The following is a 23,789-nucleotide window of genomic DNA, read 5'->3' as shown; positions in this document are numbered from 1 at the left end:
ATACTTCTGCAAGTTTTAACTCCATGTATTTTACCTTACGAGAAAGAAAAGTAACTTTAATCAGAAGAGAAAGATCTTCATCAACTGAAAGAACAAACTGACCTGCTGAAAGGACGACACAACGTCACACTGTTTTACTTTGTTTGAAGAAATTCAAACTCAGAATGGAAATATTTACAATATTAATGAGGTAATAACACAAATAATACACAGATTTTTTTCCATAACTGAATAAACAAGCTGTTCTCAGAGGAAAATAATGTCCCCAGAACACTATTTGAAGCTATAAAGGTGGCAGGGTCCGCCACATATAAACAAAGTAAAACTACATAGGGCACCTTTAATGTCTGACATGTTTGAGTAACTTTCTCGTCATTGGGCCACTAGTCTCTATTCATGTATGTACAGTTTGACTAATCAGATTCAAGATCAGTTATGAATTTGCCTAGTCCTAATGTGACTGCCCTAATTTCTGTGTTCAGCAGCCTACTAATGTGCAGCATGCTGTTGGGCCGGATGAGGAGGGGAGGGGTCAAGACAGGAACTACGACTGCAGTCCCGGCTGCTTCTCGCATTACCTGACAGCTACAGAGCTGCAGCAGCGGGGGCTACACTTTTGAAATCCCTGTCACACGCTTGTATTCACATCTGTTCGGCCATTTTTCGCGACTCCAGTGCAAGAAGTCCGATTCGTGTCTGATCCCGCATCGGGCTCGTTTTTTTTTTTTACTACCGGGACAGGCTGTAACAGGCGGAACCGAGTGTAAGTGTGCATGTAGGAACCGAGCTGCTGTCAGCCGGCGAAGTTAAGAGTATGATGAAAGTTGCAGGGTTGGTGTTTTCGCTGCTTGTCGGTTGTGGGATCACATGCAGCGGTAATGCCACGTTCACTGCCTGCAGCTACGCGGGCTGTTTTGTTGTTTTGGCTGTTCAGACTAGGCTGTACTTAGTGTAGGCTCTTCAATGTGCATGTTAGTGTTTGTTTCTCAAAGCCCATTCTACCAATCAGGCTATTCTCATGCATAAGATGACTTGAAGTCAATGCAAACTGAGGAAGAGAGCTCTTGGGTAGGTGTGATCATGCAAATGAGCTCCAAACCTGTTTCTTTGCATTCTTTATTTGCACATGTGCAAACAGGTTTGTAGGTAATTGGTGTCCGCCTCATGTCTTCTACTAGTGCACACTTCACACACCATTGTAGTTGTGTAGTTACGTCTGAATGTGATGGCCATCTGTCTGGGAACGCCAGCAGTGATCGATCTTACAGTATGCCAAGAAACAATCCTGTCATTCATTGACCATATTAAAGTCACAGCTGGATCTTGTGTGGGTGATCATGCAGCACTGTGAACCTTGATCTCCACAGAGGAATTTTGTTGTCAGTTTTGTTCAGGTCGCAGCCGGCTGCAGATTTGCAAACCTTTGGTTAGAGGATAGGAATCGAGGACACCGGTGGAAGCAGGTGTGTGTTGACTTGAACTGGGGTTTAATAACATCTCGAGCCACCTGACTTGACTTTTCGTGAACCTTGTTGTTTGGTTTAATGGTACACAAACAAATTGCATTCACAATATTATCTTGAAAATAAAACTAACAAACTAAAGTTGCATTTAAACCTACTGGAATCACTTTAACCTCACACTTTGTTAGGGAACAAATATTATATTGCATCACGGATAGGATACATCTCTTTAGTTTTATGAAAGAATCGTAAATAAGTAATCATTAGGTTCTCCTACACAAACAAAGGATAAATAAATGGTGGTGACCTTATCTCCCTGTAGTTCTTTAGTTCTGAATCTGTAGTTATTAATACAATTCAACTTGTTTTTGTGCCCAGCCCTACACTGGATTTGACTGTTTCATCACTATTAATAAGCATGAAATACCTTCTCTGACTGTACACAGGGGCCATGGCCTTCCTAGGGTGCGCAGTTCGGCGGGTGGTGTCGGCGGTGCGGCCTCCTCTCTCTCCCCTATGCCGGACGACTGCTCGGTCCTACAGCTCGGAGCATACCAGCGAGAAAAGTGTTCCCTACGAGAAGACACTCAAACAGCAAGATGGAGCCTCCTCTGGACCCACGAAACCTTTACCCAGGTTAGCTTGTATCATAAAGATGATTTAGGCTGAAGGATACGTGCATAGCTGGGTAAACTGAGGGTTTGTTCGCTTTTCTTTTTTAATTTCAGACGGGGAAAAAAGTTTTAAAGGAAAAGTTCGACATTTTGGGAAAGTAGTTGATTTATTTTCCAGCTAAGAATTTGATTAGAAGGTCGATACCACTCTCATATCTGTCCGTTACATATGAAGCTCAACCCTTTAGCCAGTTAGCTCAGCTTAGTATAGAGACTTGAGGAGCAGAGAAATAGCTAGCCTGTGTGCATCTCTCCATGGATTGAGTACTGTGATACTTAACAGTATTTACACCATTGTACCATTATTATACATCTTATACATCATTTGTGTTAATGCAAGTCACTCACGCTATTTTGACGGCATGCTAAATCGCCCCATTAGCGGTAAAATAGCGAGCAACAGCAGGCACCCAGGGTGTTTGTGTCCGTGTTTGTGTACAACTGTTAAGCTTCTGACCAAAGTCAGCACTCACCAGAGACTTCAGCTCTTTCTGTTATCCTCCATTATCTGTTCTTTTTCCCATCTCTTCTCTGCAAGGTCATGAGGTAAAGTACATTTCGCCTCCATTCGGCAGTCAAATAAGGGAATTATAATACATTACAGTTGATTTCGGCAGCTCCCTGCTTGCTGCTGCAGAGGCTCAGAAGCACATGTGAAGATAAATCAACTTTAGATCCTAAAATAGAGCAATAAACTGCAGAGTAAGCCATATTCTTTGTCCAATGTTTGCAGAAAAAATGTACCAAAAGCCCCGAGCAGACAACTGTCACTCAACACGTCCACGCCCTTAATTATGCATAGCTTCAAGCCTTAATATAAGTTAAACAGTTGAGTTTATAAAAATGAATCCTCCCTACAGTTGTATATAGAGACTGTAAACATGTTTAATTCAGCTGTAAAGTTGAGCAATTTAACACAGGGTCTTATGGGGATTGACTTGTTTTCAAACAAATCTAATTATCGCAAGAAAAGTAAGTATCAGTAAACATGCTTCAGATAAGGCATCGTCTTATCCCTCTTTGAAAGTCATGTCCTGACCTCACCTGTCGTTCTCTGCCACCTGCCTCAGGTCAGCGGATGCCGTGGTGATCGGAGGAGGCAGTCTGGGCTGTCAGACCATCTACCACTTGGCTAAAATGGGGATGACCAACGTGGTTCTGCTGGAGAGAGACAGACTAACTGCTGGCACCACCTGGCACACTGCAGGTAACAAACTGTGAGAAGATGGCATGTGTAGGAAATGAGGAGACTCCAAATATTCTCTATCTGTTTTTAGATGATTGTTTTTATTCAATACAATAATTACATAACTCAGGGTTAGTTGATTAGTTGACAAAAAAGCCTAATCCATGTTATAACATAAACAGTACTTCTACCAAGTGCACTAATACCATCCCTACTTCACAGTCTGACGACTAAACAGATCCTTCATTCATCAAATAAATGAGAAATATCCCACACTTCAACGCACAAAGCAGAGTTACAAGACCAAACAACAGTAATGTGGTAACAGGTAGTGTCTCTGGCAACTTAGCCAGGTGGCTCCCGCTGTGATTGTTGTTGTGGTTACTGTCTTTGGCAACTTATATGGAAAAAAATTAATGAGGAAAGGTCACCGCGACAGTCAGCACTGTCGGGTGAACTCCTTGAGAACAGCATCCCTCTTAGCAAGTGAGAGCCAGACAGGGTTCGCTATTCACTGATGGTGATTATGTGATGTAACACATTTTTGTCACACCTCTTTTTCACCTTCCATGATGCATGGATGCAGGATCTCAATCACGACACATTATAACAGCATACGTATGATTATAAACAGTCGGCAGATACATGTTTAGATTTACAGGTGGAAGCACGATTAAAAAAACCCACAAAGATCTCAGCGTTATGATGTGTACCGTCACGCCTCTTTTGGCTCCGCAACACCGGCATGCTGTATGAAATGACACACTGGAGCGGCTTTATGCCGGTGCTGCTTGGTTCAGTGTGAAAATACAAAGGCGGTGTAGAGGCGAGTCTTTGTTGTGGCGTTACTGCAGAATCCCTGTCTGAAAAGGACTTTAGTAATTTCTTATCTGCCTATAGTGTGTTCTTGCAAACATGTTCATCAAGTCTTGATAAGGTCGCCGTACATTTCTCACACTTCCTTGCTTGTTGCTCACACACTCTACGTGCATTCAAGTCTAAGTCTGTTTAGTACATCCGTCATTGTGTGTGTCTGTTCACTAGGCCTGCTGTGGCAGCTCCGTCCCAGTGATGTTGAGGTGGAGCTCTTGGCCCACACCAGGAATGTGATCAGCAAAGACCTGGAGGAGGAGACGGGTCTCCACACAGGCTGGATCCAAAATGGAGGTCTCTTCATTGCCTCCAACAAGCAGAGGCTGGACGAGTACAAGCGCCTCATGTCGGTAAGAATGGAGATTGTTACGAGAATATTGTTGCATTGTTTTTTTTGTTGTTGTTTTTCATGTGATGAAATACCAACATTTGAAACACTTCATCAGAACTTTCCCTCCATGAAGTGTCACTCTTGGAACAGATAATGAAATTCTCATAGAAATACACTTTTTTATTATTCCATTTATTTTCTTTACTTTTTTTCGTGTGTCGTTGATGAAATCAGACAGATTCAGCGCCTTAATGCTTGATGCAGAGGGAGCTATGGAACATTTGCTAATGCTAGGCTACATGCAACTAAATCAGCAAAGAAGAAAATAGCTTTTTGTAAAATTCATACACATCTGTGCTACAAGGGGAAGTTGATATTTGGGTTTGTATTTGGGTGTTGTTTGCTCAACAAGACGGTGGCACATGACCGAGGAAAAGGTTTGAAGTTTATCTCCATTATTTGTGTCGCACATTGAGTTGCTGTGACTTTGGTTTTCTATTATTGTGAATAGTAATTTTTGCTGGATTTCTATTGATCATTGTGATAGTTGGGCGACTCAGACCAATTCAGGGCAGAGTAATACCGGGTTCTGGGAACGTCGGAGCTAATAGGAAAAAAAGGTGTTTTTTCCTATTAAGCTGTTTTACCGCTGGATTGGGGGCCAACTCAGGGCCGAGTGGAACCAAGTGGAGACAAGGGGTCTCTTAAGGTTATCACCGCTGGTTGGCTGCTTTTTCAGAATTTGTAGCGTAAACAAACTGAATTCGCGGTGACGACCGGGTCTTAAGGATAATTATAAAGTGCACTGGAATGAGTGACAAGTAGAACAATGGGAGGTAAATCCAGCAGGAAACCTATTTCTATTTTAGCATACTTTCCTATTTCTTAACTTGTTTTAATGTTTTGTTTTAATGTTTTTTATTTCTTAACTTGTTTTAATGTTTTGTTTTAATGTTTTTTTTTTTTTTTTTAAATGCTTTTACTGTAATTGTATGCACCTGTAAAGCACTTTGAGTTGCCTTGTGTCTGAATTGTGCTATACAAATAAACTTGCCTTGCCTTGCCTTGCCTTGGAGGTTCAAAGTTCACTTGGAACTTGACTAAACCAATACATGGTGTAAAACTGATCGAGCCCCTAAAAAGTAAACATTTTTAGATAAGCAATCCTCGGTTAAAACCCAATAATGCACATGCAGGAACTCTTGTTCAAAGATTTCTCATTTAATGCAGAATAAATGTGATACAACTGATCATGTTTAGATGAAATGCAGGACCATAACCAATAAAACATGCCATCTCTCCTTATTTCCAGCTGGGTAAAGTTTATGGAATCGAGTCCCATGTACTGTCACCTGCGGAAACCAAGGACCTGTATCCTCTGATGAACGTTGATGACCTGTATGGAACCCTGTACGTGCCAAAAGATGGCACCATGGACCCCGCAGGCACCTGCACCACCCTGACCAGAGCTGCATCCGCCAGGGGCGCCACGGTAACGTGAGCTGGTGTGCTGACTGATGGTTCTCCTACTTGACCAGCAGTATACACAATGTTTTTACTCTATTCGTGGATATAAATCGCGTATAAAAGTATATGTAGAAATTTATAAGTGCAGTCTGTAGCTTATTTTGAGTTATCGTTTTTTTAGAACAACATTCTCCTTGTTGAGGTAGAGAGCTGCTAATTCTCCGAAGAATTTTAGGCTCAGTGTGATGAATCAGATCTCTTTAATACATGCAGCATGGAGAGAAGACCTGCAGTGTTCTCTGCAGTCTTCCAAATGTTTCCGACTTAAATACAACAGAATAGGGGTTACATACTTTTACGACGTTTTATCACGTCTTTCCAACACAGTGACCCCCTGATGTTTGTTTTGATCATGCCTTTCCCAGGGCAGTGACCATTTGATGTTTTATTGGACAGTAAATGTGATCCTACCCTCCTGTAAACACCAGACGAAGAGAATTGCCCCTCATTTGACTTTCTGACCTGTTCTTATACTGACAAACCCACACATGTGCCAAAAGGTACAATACAACACATTGTAACTAGAAGCTTTTACAATCATTTGCATTGGATTCAAGATTCAATTTGGTTTTGCATACTTTTCTGTGTGCATTACATCATGAACATTATCCAGATATATTAAATCCCACTCATCTGACTGTTGCAAATATCTTTAAAATGAATACTTTAGGGTGTAAAGGTGCACTATGTGGTTTTGAGGAAAAAAATTGAATCAGAACAAACTGTCTTTAAAGGACAACACAAATTTAAACAGTTTTACATTGTTAAAAGAGTTACTGATATTATTACCTACTTAATATTATATATATATATATGTATATATATATATATATACACATTATATATATATATGTATATATATATATGTATGTATATACATATATATATATATATATATACATATATATATATATATATATATATATATATATATATATAAACAATTTGGAATTTGAATTTCTTTACAAAAACTACGTAGTGCACCTTTAACCTTCATGTTTAGTAATTTTGATACCTTCATTTACATTTGGCAAGTAGTGTACAAAGATCTGCTTTGCGCCCTGCCACTCCAGCTATTTAGTGATTCTGGCGAGCTGCAGCTTTTTGGTGTGACACGACACTGTACTGTGTAAAAATAACACCCTTATCTGAGCTAGAGAACCTAGCGTAGATAGCCACGTCATTACCTGTTGTACAGCTGAAAATGAATTGCTGCTTCAAAAGAATGAAGTCCTGAGTGGCAGTGAGTAAATGTAACACACAACACCATACTTTTTTAAACTGGCGGATCTCTAGCCTGTATAAGACCTGCGTATTAATGATTTTTTAACAAAAGCAGTGTCAAAAACTGAGAAATCCAAGAAAACTGTTGTAAAAATAAGAACAAATGACAATGATGTCACAACTCCTACATTACTTTACTTAGCCTTACAATGCTTAAGCAACTTGTAACCATGTGATCATTGTGTGGCAGACTGTTTGCATTGTACTGTTTGTTTTCCTTTGATTGATGTTACATGTAGAGATGTGAAGAACCTCAGCTAAGCTTAGCACCTCCGGGAAACAGGCCACAGCAGGCCATGCTTGTGAAAATAATATTTTTCCATTGGTTTACAGTACAACTCCTCTATTCATCACATACAGGGGTGCAATGGAGCAGAGGATGTATCGTCTCTGTGTTGCATGTGAGTAACCCCATACTGTCCTCTTTAAATCAGGTGATTGAGAACTGCCCTGTCACTGGTATCCAAGTGCGGGCAGATGATTTTGGCATAAAGAGGGTGAAGGCGGTGGAGACCCCTCATGGGACTATCGAGACGCCTTGTGTGGTGAACTGTGCAGGTGAGATTCAGAAAACTTATCATCCTAAAGTCCTAAAAAGTACAGGTTAAACACATTTCTCTTTTATTTGACATGTAACGTGTTCTGACATGTTGTTTTGGTGTAACTGTAAGATATTAGCAGCATCTCCCTGCTTAGGCAAATATGCATAGTGTAATGCTCAGTGGTAATGACTCAGAGACTAACAGGACAAAAGAAAAAGTTAATGTTTACTTTTAGTCATGGTTAGGGAGAAGTCAAAACCTTGCAGGCAGAGAAGAACAGGCTTATTAAGAGAGGGTTAGGCTGGTTGGCAGAGGTCCAGAGGTAGCAGAAAGCTGCAACACCTAGGCTGAAGTACAGTAAACATTCTGGCAGAGAATGAATGAAAGTGGGCCGGTGTGTATATACTACAGACCTAAGGAAGTGGGAACAGTCGTGCAGGTAGACGGGGAAGATCAGGTAATGGGGAATGGCGGGAAGTAGAGATACTGCAGGTTAGGAGGGATTGGCAAGATGTGAAATGACAGACATGTAAGTACAGTACATGGGGAAAGTAGGACTGTCACCAAAATTGCATAGAGGTTTGATACCTGATGTGAAATTTGGTACAATTTTCAGGTGTTTTTGCCCAAGATGCATTTACCCAGAATTTTATGACATTTTCTCTCTGTGTTACGTGCAGGGGTGTGGGCCACCAAGCTGGGGCAAATGGCTGGAGTCAAGGTTCCTCTTATCGCGATGCATCACGCCTATGTGGTGACAGAGAGAATTGAAGGCATACAGGTAGGGCCTCCATCTGTCATATCTGACCTCCATCTGTCATATCTGACCTCCATCTGTCATATCTCTGTTCATAAGTGCATAGCTACTTGTTAATACAAAAAAAAAAAAAAAAGAATTTCCCCTTGTGGGATTAAAATAGTATAATACATAAAAAAAAAATTAAAATTAATAAATCCATTAAAAAAACAACTAAATAAACAAACTGTCTTTGTTTTCATGACTGAATAAACAAAATAAACAAACTGACCTTAAAGGACAACACAGTTTCATACTGTTTTACTTTGTTTATATGTGGCGGACCCTGCCACCTTTCTAGCTTCAAACTGTGTTCTGGGACCTTATTTTTTTCTCTGATGACGGCTTGTTTATTCAGATATGGAAAAAAATAAATATTTGTGTTACTACCTCATTAATATTATAAATACCAAAACTACATAGTGCCCCTTTAAAGTATGTAACTTGGATTATACTGCTCATTTTTACTTTATTTTTAATTCCCCATGGAGACAGAACATTTCTTCATCTGTCTGTATTCAGTCTGTATGACCAACAGGGGGCACTGTGACATTATAGATTTCCACCTGTGATGGTCGAGGCTGTTGTCAGTGAGTGTTGAGAGAAATGTGTGTGTGCTTGTTTGCCGGCCTTAATGCTCATAATGTGTGTGTTTGGGGGGCATTATGGGTAGGCCTCTGTATGCAGATGTAACACATGTGCTTGTGTACATGTTCCACTGTAGCTTGGTGGTTGTGGACATTGTGTGTGTGTGTGTGTGTGTGTGTGTGTGTGTGTGTGTGTGTGTGTGTGTGTGTGTGTGTTGGATTTAGTTAGTGTACACATGCCTAAATGCGCTCATCCTCCAGAGGCCGGTGGTTTTGGGCGGACTGTCAGAGCTTCCCCGTGCTATGTAGTTTAAAAGCAGCTTAACCAACATTACTGCGACATCACGTCCAAAGACATCAGCCCACACACAAAATGACACACTCGGATGCCGTCAGGAAATCTGTTCCCATGGGGCGTGCGACTTGTCAGATCAAACATCTCATGCTGACCACATGCCTGTGTGTGAATAGATGTGATTTTCTCCTCAGAGGCTGTGGTGGGTTTAAATTTATCTGTGCATGGAGGTACAGAGTGTGTTGAAATCCAGTGCCGAGTATTGATCACATGGAGTGTGTACTGTACTCAGCACAGGAGGGAGAGAGGGAGAGAGCGCTTTTGGTTTTTGTTAAATGTAGTGCGCCGGTTTCCAAATGTCAGCTTGTTCACTGGTATTTTGGGTTTTGTACCCAGAGAGCCAATTGACTTTCGAATGAAAAGCGCTCGCAATAGAATGAATACAAATGACACAACATACTTCAAGTGTAGCTATTCGTTAGATACTTCGACAAGAATGTTTACTTAGACTCGAGGGGATGAATGCTTCTCTCTGCTGTGTCTTGAATGGAGATTTCATGGTATGTCAGCAGCTGCCATACCATACATAAAGAACTGCTATGGTTTGTTAAGGTATGTCATGGTATCTGCCATCGATGCTGGAAAGACATTTATGGTTGTTATGTACTGTATTGTATATCCTGTACTGTACATGTGCCACTGTGTAAAGGGCTGAAAAGCTTTGAATACCATGTGAGATTCAGGGTGGATTAAATTAATCAGCTTTTTTAATACGAGGTAATTCCCTGTTTTTCAGCAAACTTCCCACATCGTTTTAATGGTCTTCTTATGCAGAAATTAAAGGGGCACTATGTAGTTTTGGAGAAGAAATTCAAACTCCACAAGAAACATTTTTTTTTCTCTATAACTGAATAAACAAGCTGCTCTCAGAGGAAAATAAGGTCTGCAGAATGCTGTTTGAAGCTAGAAAGGTGGCAGGGTCCGCCAAATATAAACAAAGTAAAACAGTATGAAATTGCGTTGTCATTAAAGGTCAGTTTGTTTATTCAGTCATGAAAACGAAGAGAGTTTGTTTAGTTTGTTTAGGCATTAAAATAAAAACAGTCAATGAGGATCTTTCTCTTCTGATTAAAAATTTCTCTCCAAAAACTACAAAGTGCACCTTTAATAATCAATTAGTTAATTAATAGACACAAAATCAACAAAGAATTGTAATAACTTTTGCTGTCAAAATGTGATATGATAATGTAAAATTAATTTCTTAATTTTACATTATCATGTAAAAAATACCAAACATTTGCTGGTTAAGTCTTCAAATGTATTAACATTTGATACTTGCCTTTCTTTGTGTCTTGTCTTTGCGAGTCTATTAATGTATATTGTGCATTTGCTGTTATGTGTGACGCTTGAAAAACTCAATTCAATTAAAATAAAGAAAACAGTTAATCCTCCTCTTGTATGAAGCTCAATCTACCCATCATGTTGTTGCTGAAGCACGATGTGTTTGGACTAATTCATGTTTTTTCACTCTTTGCAGAACATGCCGAACGTCAGGGACCACGATGCATCAGTGTACCTGCGCCTCCAAGGTGACGCCCTGTCCGTCGGTGGTTATGAACACAACCCCATCTTCTGGGATGAGGTAAGCTTGAATACGATGTCAATCGTTAATCGTCTCATTCTCTGTCGATAGCTTTTGAGACTTTGAAACCTAAAGTATTGACTGTCTGTGTGCCTAAGTGAGGGGCACGATGCACCGTCTGTCTTGTCTGACATAAAATCAAATACTTCACTTAGGAAGTCGAATAAAGTTTAATTCTGTTTATATACTTCTCATTCCCTCCGTCAGTTTGACCTCATCTCTTATTGAGTCTGTTTTACTTTCCCTAGTCATTCATTAGTTGATGCTGTATTAGCTTGGAGGTCAAACTATTTTCATAACAGGACTCATAAAAGTGTGTGTGTGTGTGTGTGTGTGTGTGTGTGTGTGTGTGTATTCCCCCTCTGCCTTAAAGAAGGAGGATAACATAATGTTAGCTTAGCATGAAGACTGGAGGCAGGAGAAACACTTTCCTTGGCTCTGTCCAAAGGTTAGGAATATCACGCGGAATAAAGCTGACTATATATATCTTTTTATCTCTGAAACTTGTACATGAAGAGAAATTTAAAATTCAAGATGAATTTAATCGTCATTATACAACACAAGATCATATAATAGACCTCCAGTTGTTCTTCCCTAAGGTACACACAAAAAACGAAACAAAACCTGTACAAACTAATGAATAAATAATAAAGTCACAAATATAAATTATTAATGGTGGAGTGTTGAGGACAAGTTAAGAAGCCTCACAGCCTGAGAAAAGATGCTGCTTGGTAGGCTGGTGGTAAAATGACAAGTTGTGGTTTTAGGGGAAGTTGTGTGCTTGACGTGAGAGTGGTATCAGTCCTCTCATCCAGCTCCCGGCAAGAAGGCACGAGTATGTAAGTGTATTCCCCAAAACGTCAAACTTTTCTTTAAATATCAGAATTGAAATTACGCAGAAAAAGTACACGTTTGTAATGTGTAGGGCTTTACTTTCTACATTCCAAGCTTCTGTTGAGGTTTTCGAATGTCTTTCGTCGCCATCATCCTGAAAACAAGCAGTCCTTGAACAAACTCCTCAGTGATATTCATTGGATAAATCACAAATCAACCTTTTTTTTATTATATTAACTTGATGAATTTAACTGAACCAGACTGCAGATTTCCTCAACACTTCCTCTTTAACTGCTGAAGAAGTTAACCTTGATAGTGTTTGAACCAGAATATATTTTTTTGTTACTGTGGCTGTATAGATGTAATTTCTTGTGCTGCTAGATGGCTGCAAGGCCACCCTACTAATACAGGTGCGTGTCTCCCTTTGTGTTCAGCACATGGGAGAGCAAACAGTTTTTTGACTGCGGTGAGAATGTTGTTTTTGAAAGGCTAAACACCAACGAATGTGGCTTGAAGCAGAATATTTCAACAGCTGAAAGCATGTTGTGAATTTCGGAAACAATTAGGTTTCGACTCTTGGGCTTAAGCATTCATTGTTGATTTAGAATTTCACTGTCAACGTTATGAATAAAACTTTGGAACGTTGAACTATTCAGTGTAGCCCTAGCAAAAGTGCAAATAACATTTCAAGTGACGCATACTTGTAAAAGGTGGTGTATTGAGGTGAAGTTTAATATGTTGAATAGGAACATGTTTGTTTGTACTGTAGGTACAGTAGGGATTGCTATTAAATTCAGTACCTTTTCAGCTCTGACTGAATTGTATCCGCTTGCACTAAAGGCAGTATTTACTAGTATTGAAAACGTATATCGAACAACTCAAGTAATGGAAATTTTTTCATTGCTTCGCCCAAGGACGAGATTAAATTCTGGCACATTTGAAAGAGTTTGTCGTATCTATAAAAAGATTTTTTCGAAAACCTTACCTAGCCTAGTATGTTTCTAAAAAAAAGTATTGTGCCGTCATCCCTGGTGAAACTCAAGTGTTTTATTGCCTGCACACCAGATATTTCATTTCTAATAGGCAGATTGATGAGCATAATACAGGCACCGAGGGAGATAAACCCATGGATTTTAACGACTCTGTACCTTTTTTCTTTTAGCACCACCCACAAACCTTTTATTTGCATTGCCACGACTAGTGAAATCTCTTTTTATTGGAACATTAAAACCCGAGCATTTCTGCAAAAGTCTGAAATTACAAAAGGCTGTGAAGTCGAGTTGTTCAAACGGCTCTTTGGCAACTCTAAAAGTGATCGTACAGGCAGTTCTTTCATGCACACGCTGACTCTAAAGGGGTGCTTGACTTTGGAGATTGATCTTTATAAAAGCCTGGGAATCGACAGGTGGTCTTGGTCTTAATGGAGGTGCACTTTTCTCTCAAAGATGGGTTTTTGGAGCAGTTTGTTAACCGGGCTCAAAGGGTGTGCTCTTCCACAAGTAACATCACTATCTGTTCAGACTGTTCATGTTAAAGGATGAGCCTCGTCAGAAATACCTTTGAGTCGTAAAACTTAAATGAAATTACTGAGCAGAAGATGGGTCCCAGTTTTTAATCAAAGGCATCGACCCAAGATGTAAATTATAGATCTATATTTAGTAAGTTTTTATTAACGGGTTTCTGCAGGACACTGATAGTATCTTCTTGCCTGTCAGACTTCATGACTTCCTGTCTTTCCATCTGGCGACAGACTCCTCGCTGGTTTTACATTTTAGAGGATTTCTTTGTGCAGAAGCGGCTCCTTTTGTTCCCGTTCTGCAGCCGAGCGTTGCTTTGATGTCTTGAGGCGGATGGAGGAAGAAAGAGGAGATACAGAAAGGAGAATTAGCGGGTAGACGGAGAGAATAGTGGATGCCTACTGAGTGAAGATGAGCAGGATCGATGGCTTGCGAGGGATTGAGAGAGTGTGGAGTGTAGGACAAAGAACGCTGCTCCTTAGATACTCCAGTTTGAGTGTCAGTGCGCCGTAATAATGCGGAAACTCTTTGTTCACATGAAAGCAGCTACCGTCAGCTCGCACATCCCCATAACGTTTAAGTCTTAATCTAAACCGAAAGTGTCAATGCTGACGCAAATTGTAAAGCCGCAGGAAGTCCTTTCTCCTCTCAGTACTTCTGTTTAACTTCCAACTCAAAGAACCACTTATATTGAATCTACGTGACGTTCTAGGCGGTCAGTTGATGCTGTTATCCACCGTGATATGTCTGCGATGACTCAGAATGACTGCTTTTCTGAGAAGCGGCAATTGCATTTCACCATTCTACAAACATGACGGATCAAAACGCTGCGCTGAGCATAAGCTAGTGTGCAGGACTTTTTAATTCGAGCACCCTGAGTCAGACTGATTAGTGTAGGAGGGGAGATTTTTAAGGCGAGGAGGTCCTCGCTGCTTGGCATGAGTTGCAGGAGCTAAAGGCTGCATTTTTTGGCCCGACTGACAAGGAGGGAGTTACAGAAGTCCAGATGGGAGCAAATTAAAGCTTGGACAAGGAACTGAGAGGGAAGGGTCTGATTGGACAGATGTTGATTCCGTGGTGAGAGTCGATTCAACAGATGCTACAGGATTGTGTCTTCCTCACATGTGGTGACTTGGACTGAAGTCTCAAGTGCTTGTTAACAGTGATGAGGAAGGAAAAGGAAAAAGAACACATCCGTCTAGATGTCATTTGACCATGTGGCAGTGTGAAAGGGCTCGCTCAGTGATTAACTGACATGGGACTGTTTGCTGAAAAGTTTGCCATATTATCTTTGAGGAAAAATTTAGGATGGTGCATTCTCCAACCTAAGTAAAAGATCTTGAAAGTTTAAAAGGTCAAAGACCGCACCCACAGAAGCTCCTCTCTCCCACGGAAAACACTGCTCCTAAAATGCCTTGTCAGTCGTCCCGCCTTTAATTCTGTGACTTTGTCACACTACGTCACCATGTCACACATTTGCATAATTTACGCCTAGAATTTAGTTGAACAATATTAAAAAATTAACTAAAATAATCAACAGAATGGGAAGAAATAATAGTTTTGACAAATAAAGTCTATTTATGTGTTGCAGAGAGGTTAGATGCTAACCAGCTAGCTCCAGCCCATCCCGGTCCCAAGCTACTGTGCCAGCCTGTAAACACCAACGCACATTTGGTCCCCAAGCTCCCAGTCTGGACTGCTAGCTGCACGGCTTATTGAGCTAACTAGCTAACGGCAGCTATAGTTAGAGACAGTTAGCGGGTACTCTGGTGATACAGTATGCTGCTCCTTATTTGTTTTGAGTATGAATTCAACAGGTGGGCAACTCTTACATATTGCCCCAACATGGCAAGCTATTTTTTGTTTTCCATGTGTTTGTGTTTGTTTTATTTCTCAGGTGTCTGATAAGTTTGCCTTCAGCCTGTTTGACCTGGACTGGGATGTATTCATGCAACATATCGAGGGTGCAATCAACAGAGTTCCTGGTCTGGAGCAGACTGGCATCAAGTCCACTGTCTGTGGACCAGGTACTTACACTCACACATACAAAAACAGCAGTTCCACTGAAGCATCAATTTTTTGCGAAAATCCTTCAAATCCTTCTTGCAAATCTCTTTATGCATTACAGCAGGGAACAAGCAACTTTCATGACACTTGTTAAATTGGACACATTCTAATTTAAAAGTGAAATGTATCCGTCTGTGAAATATGCTCCCATGCTGCATTCGCTCATGAATATCTAAACTAGCTAGCGGTATGTCATGTTTGTAGAGGAGATAGTTTGATTAGCTCAAGCCTGGCTTCCTGTCCAGGCAATATCACGTCGAGGTGGTTGAGTGAGCCGGTCTGTAACTGTGCAGCCTGAACAGATACAGAGTCGAATTGAATTTTTCATCATCATAGTGCGATGCAGCTGTTTGCAGGGTCGTAATATATATATGAAAGAAATGACAACTGAAACATGCATTTACACAAATAAACGTGCAAATGGATGAATGACCAAAGGGAGACACAAACAGCAATTAAGAAGAACGTTTCAGAGAAAGTATAATTGGAAACATTGATGGAGATGTAAAGATAGAAAAAATGATGAATAGCAGCATAAGTGAAGATGTAAAGCAGAGAGAAAACAAAATGTAAGAAATGGAAAACATCTTCCTAGATAGGAAGGAAAAATAAGTGAAGGCCAGAGGGCAAGAAAAGACAGAGCTCAGAGGGCGATAAAGCTCAGATAAAACGAAGGAGATAAAAAATGAGGATTTTATCAGAGTCCTGTTGTTGCTGCAGTTCATCTCCTTGCCCATGACCTTTACTTTAATGCTAGCTTTTGTCTTGTTTCAAGTGTTGTGTTTACATGAGAAGCACAGCACGTTGAGCACTTTTCACAGCGAGTCCTCAACCGTTTCCTTGGGGGGAGAGCAGAAATCGCACACCGTGATCTGAGTGTTACGGGGTTGCATGAGTACTTACATCCTTGAGAGGATAGAAAACATACAGTAGGATAGTTTTTTAATAATGCACCTCAACAAAAGGTTGCTTTATGATTAAGGTTGCATTTAAGTAGATAAGATTAAAGGTTAAACTGGTTTTCTCGTTTCAAAATTCAGCATGTGGAAGGGAACGAGGCTGAACATCTTCATGTGCATCGTAATACGTGAGCGTGTATGTGTGTATGTGTGTAAGGGAGAGTGAATTCATATGTATGTATTTTTAAATTACTCAGAGACAAAATCAATATCAGATGTGGCAAGACCAGGTCCCAGACCAGTCCGTATACTCAGAAACAACACTGATATCCACCCTACAGTTTAAGACATTGAATAATCCTTTTGATTTATTTGTTGTATTAATTATCCAGGTCTCCTTATGAGAGATCCCAAAGGGAGAACAAGCCAAAATGACAGCAGATATCCACAAATAGCCAAGCTAACAATCATCAATAGCACAGTAAGATGAGACTTAAGACATGGATGAACCACTGTTGATGTCATTAGGTGGAGTATAATTGGGGGAAACATGTCCTTACCTTACCTCTTTGGTAAGTCGGTGTATCATACATTTGTTGCCACTTTTATTTACACAGTTGTCTCTCTGTCTGCTCTCAGAATCCTTCACAGCAGACCATAAGCCGCTGATGGGAGAAGCCCCAGAGGTCAGAGGTTTCTTCCTGGGCTGTGGCTTCAACAGTGCTGGTAAGTGAAGCAGGAACGGAAAAGAAAATCAAAGACGGGACTGTAGAAGACTGTCAAAGAAACCAAAGAAAAGGAAGTGAGAGGACTGAGGGGTGCACAAGGTTGAGAGAGAGTAAGACTGTGAACATCATAATCCTTAACTAAAACAAACGATACACATCGCTCACGGTGGTATGCTTTCAAATACTTCATGGTGTAGAGCTTTCCCTTGGGAGAGCCATGAAGTGATGGAGCGAGAAAGGTCAAAGGAATCTTCAAAGAGAGCGTATGGCACAATAAACAGGGAGAAAACAAGCCGAAGTAAGTAATGGCCGAAGAGTGTTTTTGACCCAGTCATCGCCGATCTCTGTGGACCCTCTCAAGGCACAAATGAATAATGGAGAGCTATTCATATCAAGTCTGTGCTGGAGAACACATGTACGCACACACACGTACAAACAACAACCCAAGTCACTCCATTACTTTCTTACTAACTCCATTAGCTTACCTTTGACATTAGACAGGGGAGAATGTGAGTATCTCAGCAATCTAAGAAGCAGAGAGAGAGGGGGCGTAAAGGGTAAAGTAATCAGCATCAGACAGACAGTTAAGAGAGAAGCCTTTTTTTTCTGCATAAGAGCAGAAGACTGCAGGGCCGAGCTTAAAAGTTGCTCTGATAAGAGCTGAGGAGGTGCGGAGAGGTGGAGCACTAATGAGCAAGAACAGTGTTATCACCACTCACGTAACGCACTTTCCCTCTGCCGTCTTCTGCTTCTCAGCCATAGTTTTTGTAAGTTGGATGATAGTTTCTTGCTAATAACTGATTAGTCGTCACTGTTCTTGCTCTCTTACTACCCAACGACTTAGCCATGAGTCATTCTGTCCATCAGTCTGATTGTAGGTCAGTTAGTATCTTCTTATCCATTGTCAGGTTAACAAGGGCTCATACACTTCTGTTCCTGAGCGCTGGATTTCCTTTATATCTCATGCATAGACATGGTGCCTCATATCTTATTTATTAGACCTGGATTGCTTATGGTTTTATTATGTGCTGGAAATATCAGGTGATTTAAGCATTCAGTCTTTTAAGAGAAAAATAATCTGATAAACGGCTTATTAAAGGCAATTTTTTCAGAACGCAAAAATGTTCTTTTTGTTCTTTTATGCAAATAAAAATGCAGCAGCTATCTGAACGGAGCTGGATAAAATATTACAGTCCCGTCGTCCTCTAGTCTGAGTTCCAAAGTGTCATGCTGGGTCCAAGCTCATTGAAATGGGCCTAGCATTACCGATGTATCGCACCTGGTTATTGTGGCTTGATAATCAGGGATTTTCACACAGTCATGCACAGTAAGTATTCTCCAAATGCCTTCCACTAGTCCGACACACACACAAACATACTCGCACTCAGCATTCACATGCACTAAAAAAACATCCTAGCTGTCATCAAAGGAGGAGCTTGGTGATTGTCTTTCCCTCTTGCATCTTCATCCCTTTGGCAAGGGGAAGGTTTTCTGTCCAGTTCACTCCATCGCACACAAACTCACAGCTTTTTTTTTTTTGGCTCAAGGCAGGGCAAGACAGGGGGGCTAATTCAGACACCATGGGGTCAAAGTTGACAGATTCAGAAATCTTTGCGAGCTCAGTAACTTTTTAAGCCTCCAGTTCTTTTGTTATAGTTGTTGGATTTCATTTCAGTTTCAAAGCCATAAGGAGAGTCTGCTGACTCTTACTCAGTTGTATTAGTTGCTTAGCAACTTTAGGTTACTTATTCTTTCTTATCCTAGTGTCAAAACCATCATGCTGAACTCTTAAGTGCATTTATTTAATAATGCACTAGAACATTTATTTATCGTGATAATGGCTCTTTCATTGCGTTTAACTGCTGCACCTCTTACCCATCTTGCTCATAATCATCATAATGAGGACCTTCTCAGGTATTATGGCAAGCTGAGGCTTTTTATCACATTAGCAGGCACACAAAATTGCCTGTGTTTAAGGCAGAGCACAATGAACGCATCAGAAACCACTGGGTTCACTGATTTAATAGAGTTACTGACACACGCAGCAAAGAGTGTGCCACCCTGAAGCTGAGCTTTGGCGAGATAAATGGAAGGGTTGATGGTGATGGAGGCCCTAAAGAGGAGCTAGTTTGACGAGGGCCTGGCACAAATCTCAGAACTCGAAACACACTTTTGTCAAATTCGCAGGTAAAAAGTAAGATATAAATGTTGTTGAAACCGTATTTCAGTGAGCACATTTTCATGTGAGGTTAAATACTGGTGAAACAGTTTTGGTTTGACATTTTGGGAAACGGTTTGCTTTCCTTCAAAGAGTTAGAAAAGCAGGATTGATAAAAATCTATTCTGTCCATGGATTGAATAGTTCAACATTTCAGAAAGAAAATGTTATTTGCAAATTAGATGAGAAGGTCAGTAGCACTGTCATATTTGGATACTAAATATGAATCTACACCTACCAGCAGGTTAGCTTCATTAAGCAAACATTGTGAGAGGAAGAAGCTAGTGTTAATTAGTGAGCTGTAGAGATGCTGCTAGGTTGACTTTTTACTTCTGGATGGGGACAGACAGGCTGTTTCTGCCAGTTTAAGTCATACATGAGAAAAACATGTAAACATTTCAATTGATAGTTTTAAGGGCAGTTGTGTGCCTGAACTACTTTTTGGCAAACAACAGCTGGGTGTAGTAAATACGCGCACTTCTCTGTGTCGTGAAGTGAAGTTGTCAGGTTTGGAAGCATTTTGGTACAAACCAAAACCTTTGTTCACAAAAAAATATCTGACAAGATTTTACACGTAAGTGCTAGGCAGACAGAAAATACTGTTGTATGTCAAGAAATAACTGCAACAAGTGAGCAAATTAAAGGTGCAATATGAAAGAAGTGGCCGCCCGTTGAAGCAAGGTCACTCCTAACAAATTGGGGGTTGCATATCACCAGATATGACCTGTAACTACAGCCACCTGCTAGCTGCCGTTAGCTAACTATCTCAGTTAGCTGTGCGGCTAGCGGTCCAGGCTGGGAGCTCGGAGTGGGTTTTAAGAGACAGGATGTACTTGGCCTAGTTGGTTAACATGCTAACTTTCAGTAGGTAATGTATCTGCAACACAATACACAGACGTCTTTGACATATTCTGTTGATAACTTTAGTTACTTTTTTTAATTCTCACATATTGCACCTTTTTAAATACATTGAATTCCAATAAGAAATGTACAAAAAGGGTATTTTTAGCTAAATTTAGCACCGATTTGCCAAAGAAGTCCCCTGTAATCAACATGCCTCCTGGGCTCATACTATAGAGAAAGACAAGTACAATTATGTATGTTTGTATGAAGCATTTTTTTGCATTGCAAGCAGCATCACTGTCACAAGATTGGGAGAGAGCAAGTATCTTAAAATAATCTGAGACTAATGAAGAAGAGAGGAGAGAGGAAGGAGTGGTAGATAATGTCAGAGAAAGGAACAAATGTTTGCCAAGCTTAACTGAACAATAATAGAGCGAGACACAGATAGTGGGGAGGGAAAAGGGCTGAGAGCGGCAGAGAGGAGGTGACGACTAGACGAGTGGAAGCACAAGCGCGAGGGTCCACACGCAGACACACGCTCAGACATGGTGGTTATCTCGGGTGACATTTATCAGTGCCACCTCGCCTTGCTGGTTGTCTCCACGTTGTCTCGGAAGAACTCCATCATTCCCCAGCCACCCTCCTCCCTCTATCTCTCTACCCCTGCTCCAATCCATCCACCCATCCCGCCATTCAAACGTCCACCCAGGGGTTGGCCCGGAGTGACAGTGCCCACAGATGAGTGAGGCGATGAGAGATGGGGGGAGAGGGGATGCTGTGAGAGATGGAGATGGAGGGATGAAGGAGGGTTGCAAGGACATACTGGTCGTGCTGCTGCATAGTGATGTTGTAGAGTGTGTACATCCACGCACACATCCACACGAGGTATGCAAATTAATAGCAACACAACACAGGAAAGGGGTTGCTAAAAGGGAGCAGCTCATTAACCCAGCAGTTTTGGGACGGGATGCATAAAATATTGAATTGCCAGCGTTCGTTTGTTGGTGGAGTTGAAATAAACAGAGCGCTGCAGCCGATGAGGTCAGATTGCTCAGGGGCAGCTGTGAGCAAGGGTCAAATGATGGAACGAGGGTCAAAACAATCCTCTGTAGGTCATATGACATATAGAGGCTGCAGCAGAGGACAGAAAGTGCTCTGCTCCTCTCCAAATTAATGAAACGTTCTCGCAGCCCCCCAGACAGGCTATCAGTGGGAGAAGAGAGGAGAGAGAAGGAGAGAGGAAGGTCCTGTTTTTTGTTCAGGTTTTCCTTTTATTTCCCAACTAGAGTTTGTGTAACTGTGGATCCAGTAATCTCTAAAGATTGGATCATAACTTTGCTTTTGTTCTGCAACTGTTTTTGTGTAATCACTGTATAATTTCATTTATAGTTTGTCAGAAAATAGTGAAACATGACCAAATCCAAGATGACATCTTTGTTCTGTTCGACCATAACTCCAAAATACTGTTGTTGCCTTTGACTTTGGGGGATTTGCGATGGGCATTTTCCTGGTCCTGATTTTCCTGGATATCTCTAACCCTCAAATATGTATTTTTGATTTTTAGGCTGAACTGTCCCTTTAATGTTGTTTCTGTAAGGGGTTGAATGTGATTATGAGATGCTGTTTGTGACAATTTCTGCATCCTGTTTGTGTGTTTTTGTCAGGTATGATGTTGGGAGGTGGTTGTGGCAGAGAGCTGGCTCACTGGATCATACACGGCCGTCCTGAAAAGGATATGTACGGTTACGACATCAGGTACGTCAGTGCACACAAAGCATCTGAGTGGCGACGGGTATCACAGCAAGTGTCAAGCAGAACATGGTTTTGAGTTTCCGATTGGCATTTTATCAAAAGGGAACAGGAACCGGAATAATGATGAAGCTTTAATGAAGTCTGAGTGATTATGACTTTTAATGAGCGCTAATCTTTTTGAATCCCCCTCTCCCTCCTGTCTCAGGCGTTTCCACAACTCGCTGACAGACAACCAGCGCTGGATCAGAGAGAGGAGCCACGAGTCTTATGCTAAAAACTACTCTGTGGTGTTCCCCTTTGATGAACCGCTGGCCAGCCGAAACATGAGGAAGGACCCCTTCCATCAGGTAGACGAGCGGTTTGATCTCCTGTGCAGATGCTTAAATAGTGTCTTTTTGAAAGAGTTCAAGGCAACAACCCTAATGCGCGTCTTTCCGGTGTGAGTTAGTCAGACTCCTTTCAACTGTGATGAGTCACAAACGTGGAGGCACCACAGCTTTAATTGGCAAAGAAATTATTTTTTTGTTTTCTTTTACTTGCTTCTGTAAAATTGCTTTTATGGATGATTGAAAAGAAGTGTGGAAAGAACTCTGAACAGATTATGTAATCATTTCATAACATTCTATACTAATAGACACATTTCCAAGGTTTCCCACAGGCCCTTAAAATGTGATTAAAATGTATGAATTTGGGGGGGAAATCAAGGCCTTGAAAGTTTTTGAAACAGACACCGGTCACACAAGTGCTTGAATTTAAATATTTTGAGCCAGAGCTCTGTGGAACTTCTGTGTTGTGCTGGAAGCTGGTCGTTAGTTTATGTCTCTAAACTAACGTTAGGTACTGTTGCTCTCTGTTAGCGGTGCAGAGAGAGGCTTTTACTGCATGAGCAGGGGGAGGAGAGACATGGGTTTACTGACACAACACTCTATAACACTGATTACTGTTGGAATATAAAGCTGTTTAACACTCATTTTAAAAAAGATATATCACTTATGGCAGCTTTAATACAGGAGCCCCAGTAATGTTAGTACGTTCTGGCACAGCGCTATTCATTCAAGCCTCTGTGTCTTCGTTTAATTGTTGTCCTTGAGGTTCTGTAAAGCCTGCTAGTTCTCATCTAACAAATCTCAGTGTTGTATCAGTTATTAACCTTGATCCATATCTCAAACAATGCCCTGTTGGGTCCTTGAATTTGGGGAATTAGGCCCGGAAAGTCTTGAAAAATCCTTGAATTTGATATTTAAGAAGGTGTGGGTGTTATTTTCTCCATCCTGAATATATTCATACAAACAGTATACAAAAGCAACACTTTTCTCCTGTTCTGTCTCCTCTCCCTGGCATTATGTTACAGGGACCATATTCATAAATACTTTTCCTAGATCTGATACATTTAGTATGGCCTCGGCTCTGTTCAAACAGTGTCAGTTAGGTAAGCAGTGCTTTTATTATCTGTGAAAAGGTGTAGGCAGCGTTGTGTATACCCCTCAGGACTCAGACTGGCAGACACCTTTTGGCTTGTGTATAGCTGAGGGGAAACTTTTTAGACTCATATTGACGAGGTTTCCTAGCGTAGGTGAAACCAGTTCACCTCTCTAAGTCACAGGACTGCCTCTTGTCTGACCGACCATCGTTAATAACTTCCCATATTTTTAGAGGTTGTATGACTCACTCTTTTTTCGCTTTTACCTTTGTAATTTTTCTCCTTCAGCCATTCATTCCTTTTTCAGTGTT

General features: G+C 40.9%; 1 protein-coding gene across 2 annotated transcripts in view; it reads left to right on the top strand.

Annotated features, from left to right (window-relative positions):
- The first annotated feature begins 572 nt into the window (after positions 1-572).
- sardh (sarcosine dehydrogenase) overlaps positions 573-23,789 on the top strand; it is a 46,241-nt gene continuing 23,024 nt past the window's right edge. Inside the window, exons 1-12 of one of the 2 annotated variants that reach the window (XM_073477552.1) lie at positions 573-763; positions 1,910-2,099; positions 3,208-3,344; positions 4,368-4,546; positions 5,840-6,019; positions 7,773-7,896; positions 8,561-8,661; positions 11,096-11,200; positions 15,449-15,578; positions 17,157-17,243; positions 21,971-22,061; positions 22,264-22,405. In XM_073477552.1, the coding sequence (XP_073333653.1) occupies positions 1,915-2,099; positions 3,208-3,344; positions 4,368-4,546; positions 5,840-6,019; positions 7,773-7,896; positions 8,561-8,661; positions 11,096-11,200; positions 15,449-15,578; positions 17,157-17,243; positions 21,971-22,061; positions 22,264-22,405 (1,461 nt within the window). In that variant the 5' untranslated portion in view covers positions 573-763; positions 1,910-1,914. Of the gene's footprint in view, positions 764-1,411; positions 1,464-1,909; positions 2,100-3,207; positions 3,345-4,367; positions 4,547-5,839; positions 6,020-7,772; positions 7,897-8,560; positions 8,662-11,095; positions 11,201-15,448; positions 15,579-17,156; positions 17,244-21,970; positions 22,062-22,263; positions 22,406-23,789 lie in introns of those variants that run through there. The other variant, XM_073477553.1, reaches the window with a different exon arrangement.

Source organism: Pagrus major, chromosome 12 (genome assembly GCF_040436345.1).
Source record: "Pagrus major chromosome 12, Pma_NU_1.0".
Lineage (NCBI taxonomy): Eukaryota > Metazoa > Chordata > Actinopteri > Spariformes > Sparidae > Pagrus > Pagrus major.
The sequence above is the reverse complement of the archived record's forward strand: the minus strand, read 5'-3'. Positions and strand labels throughout refer to the sequence as shown.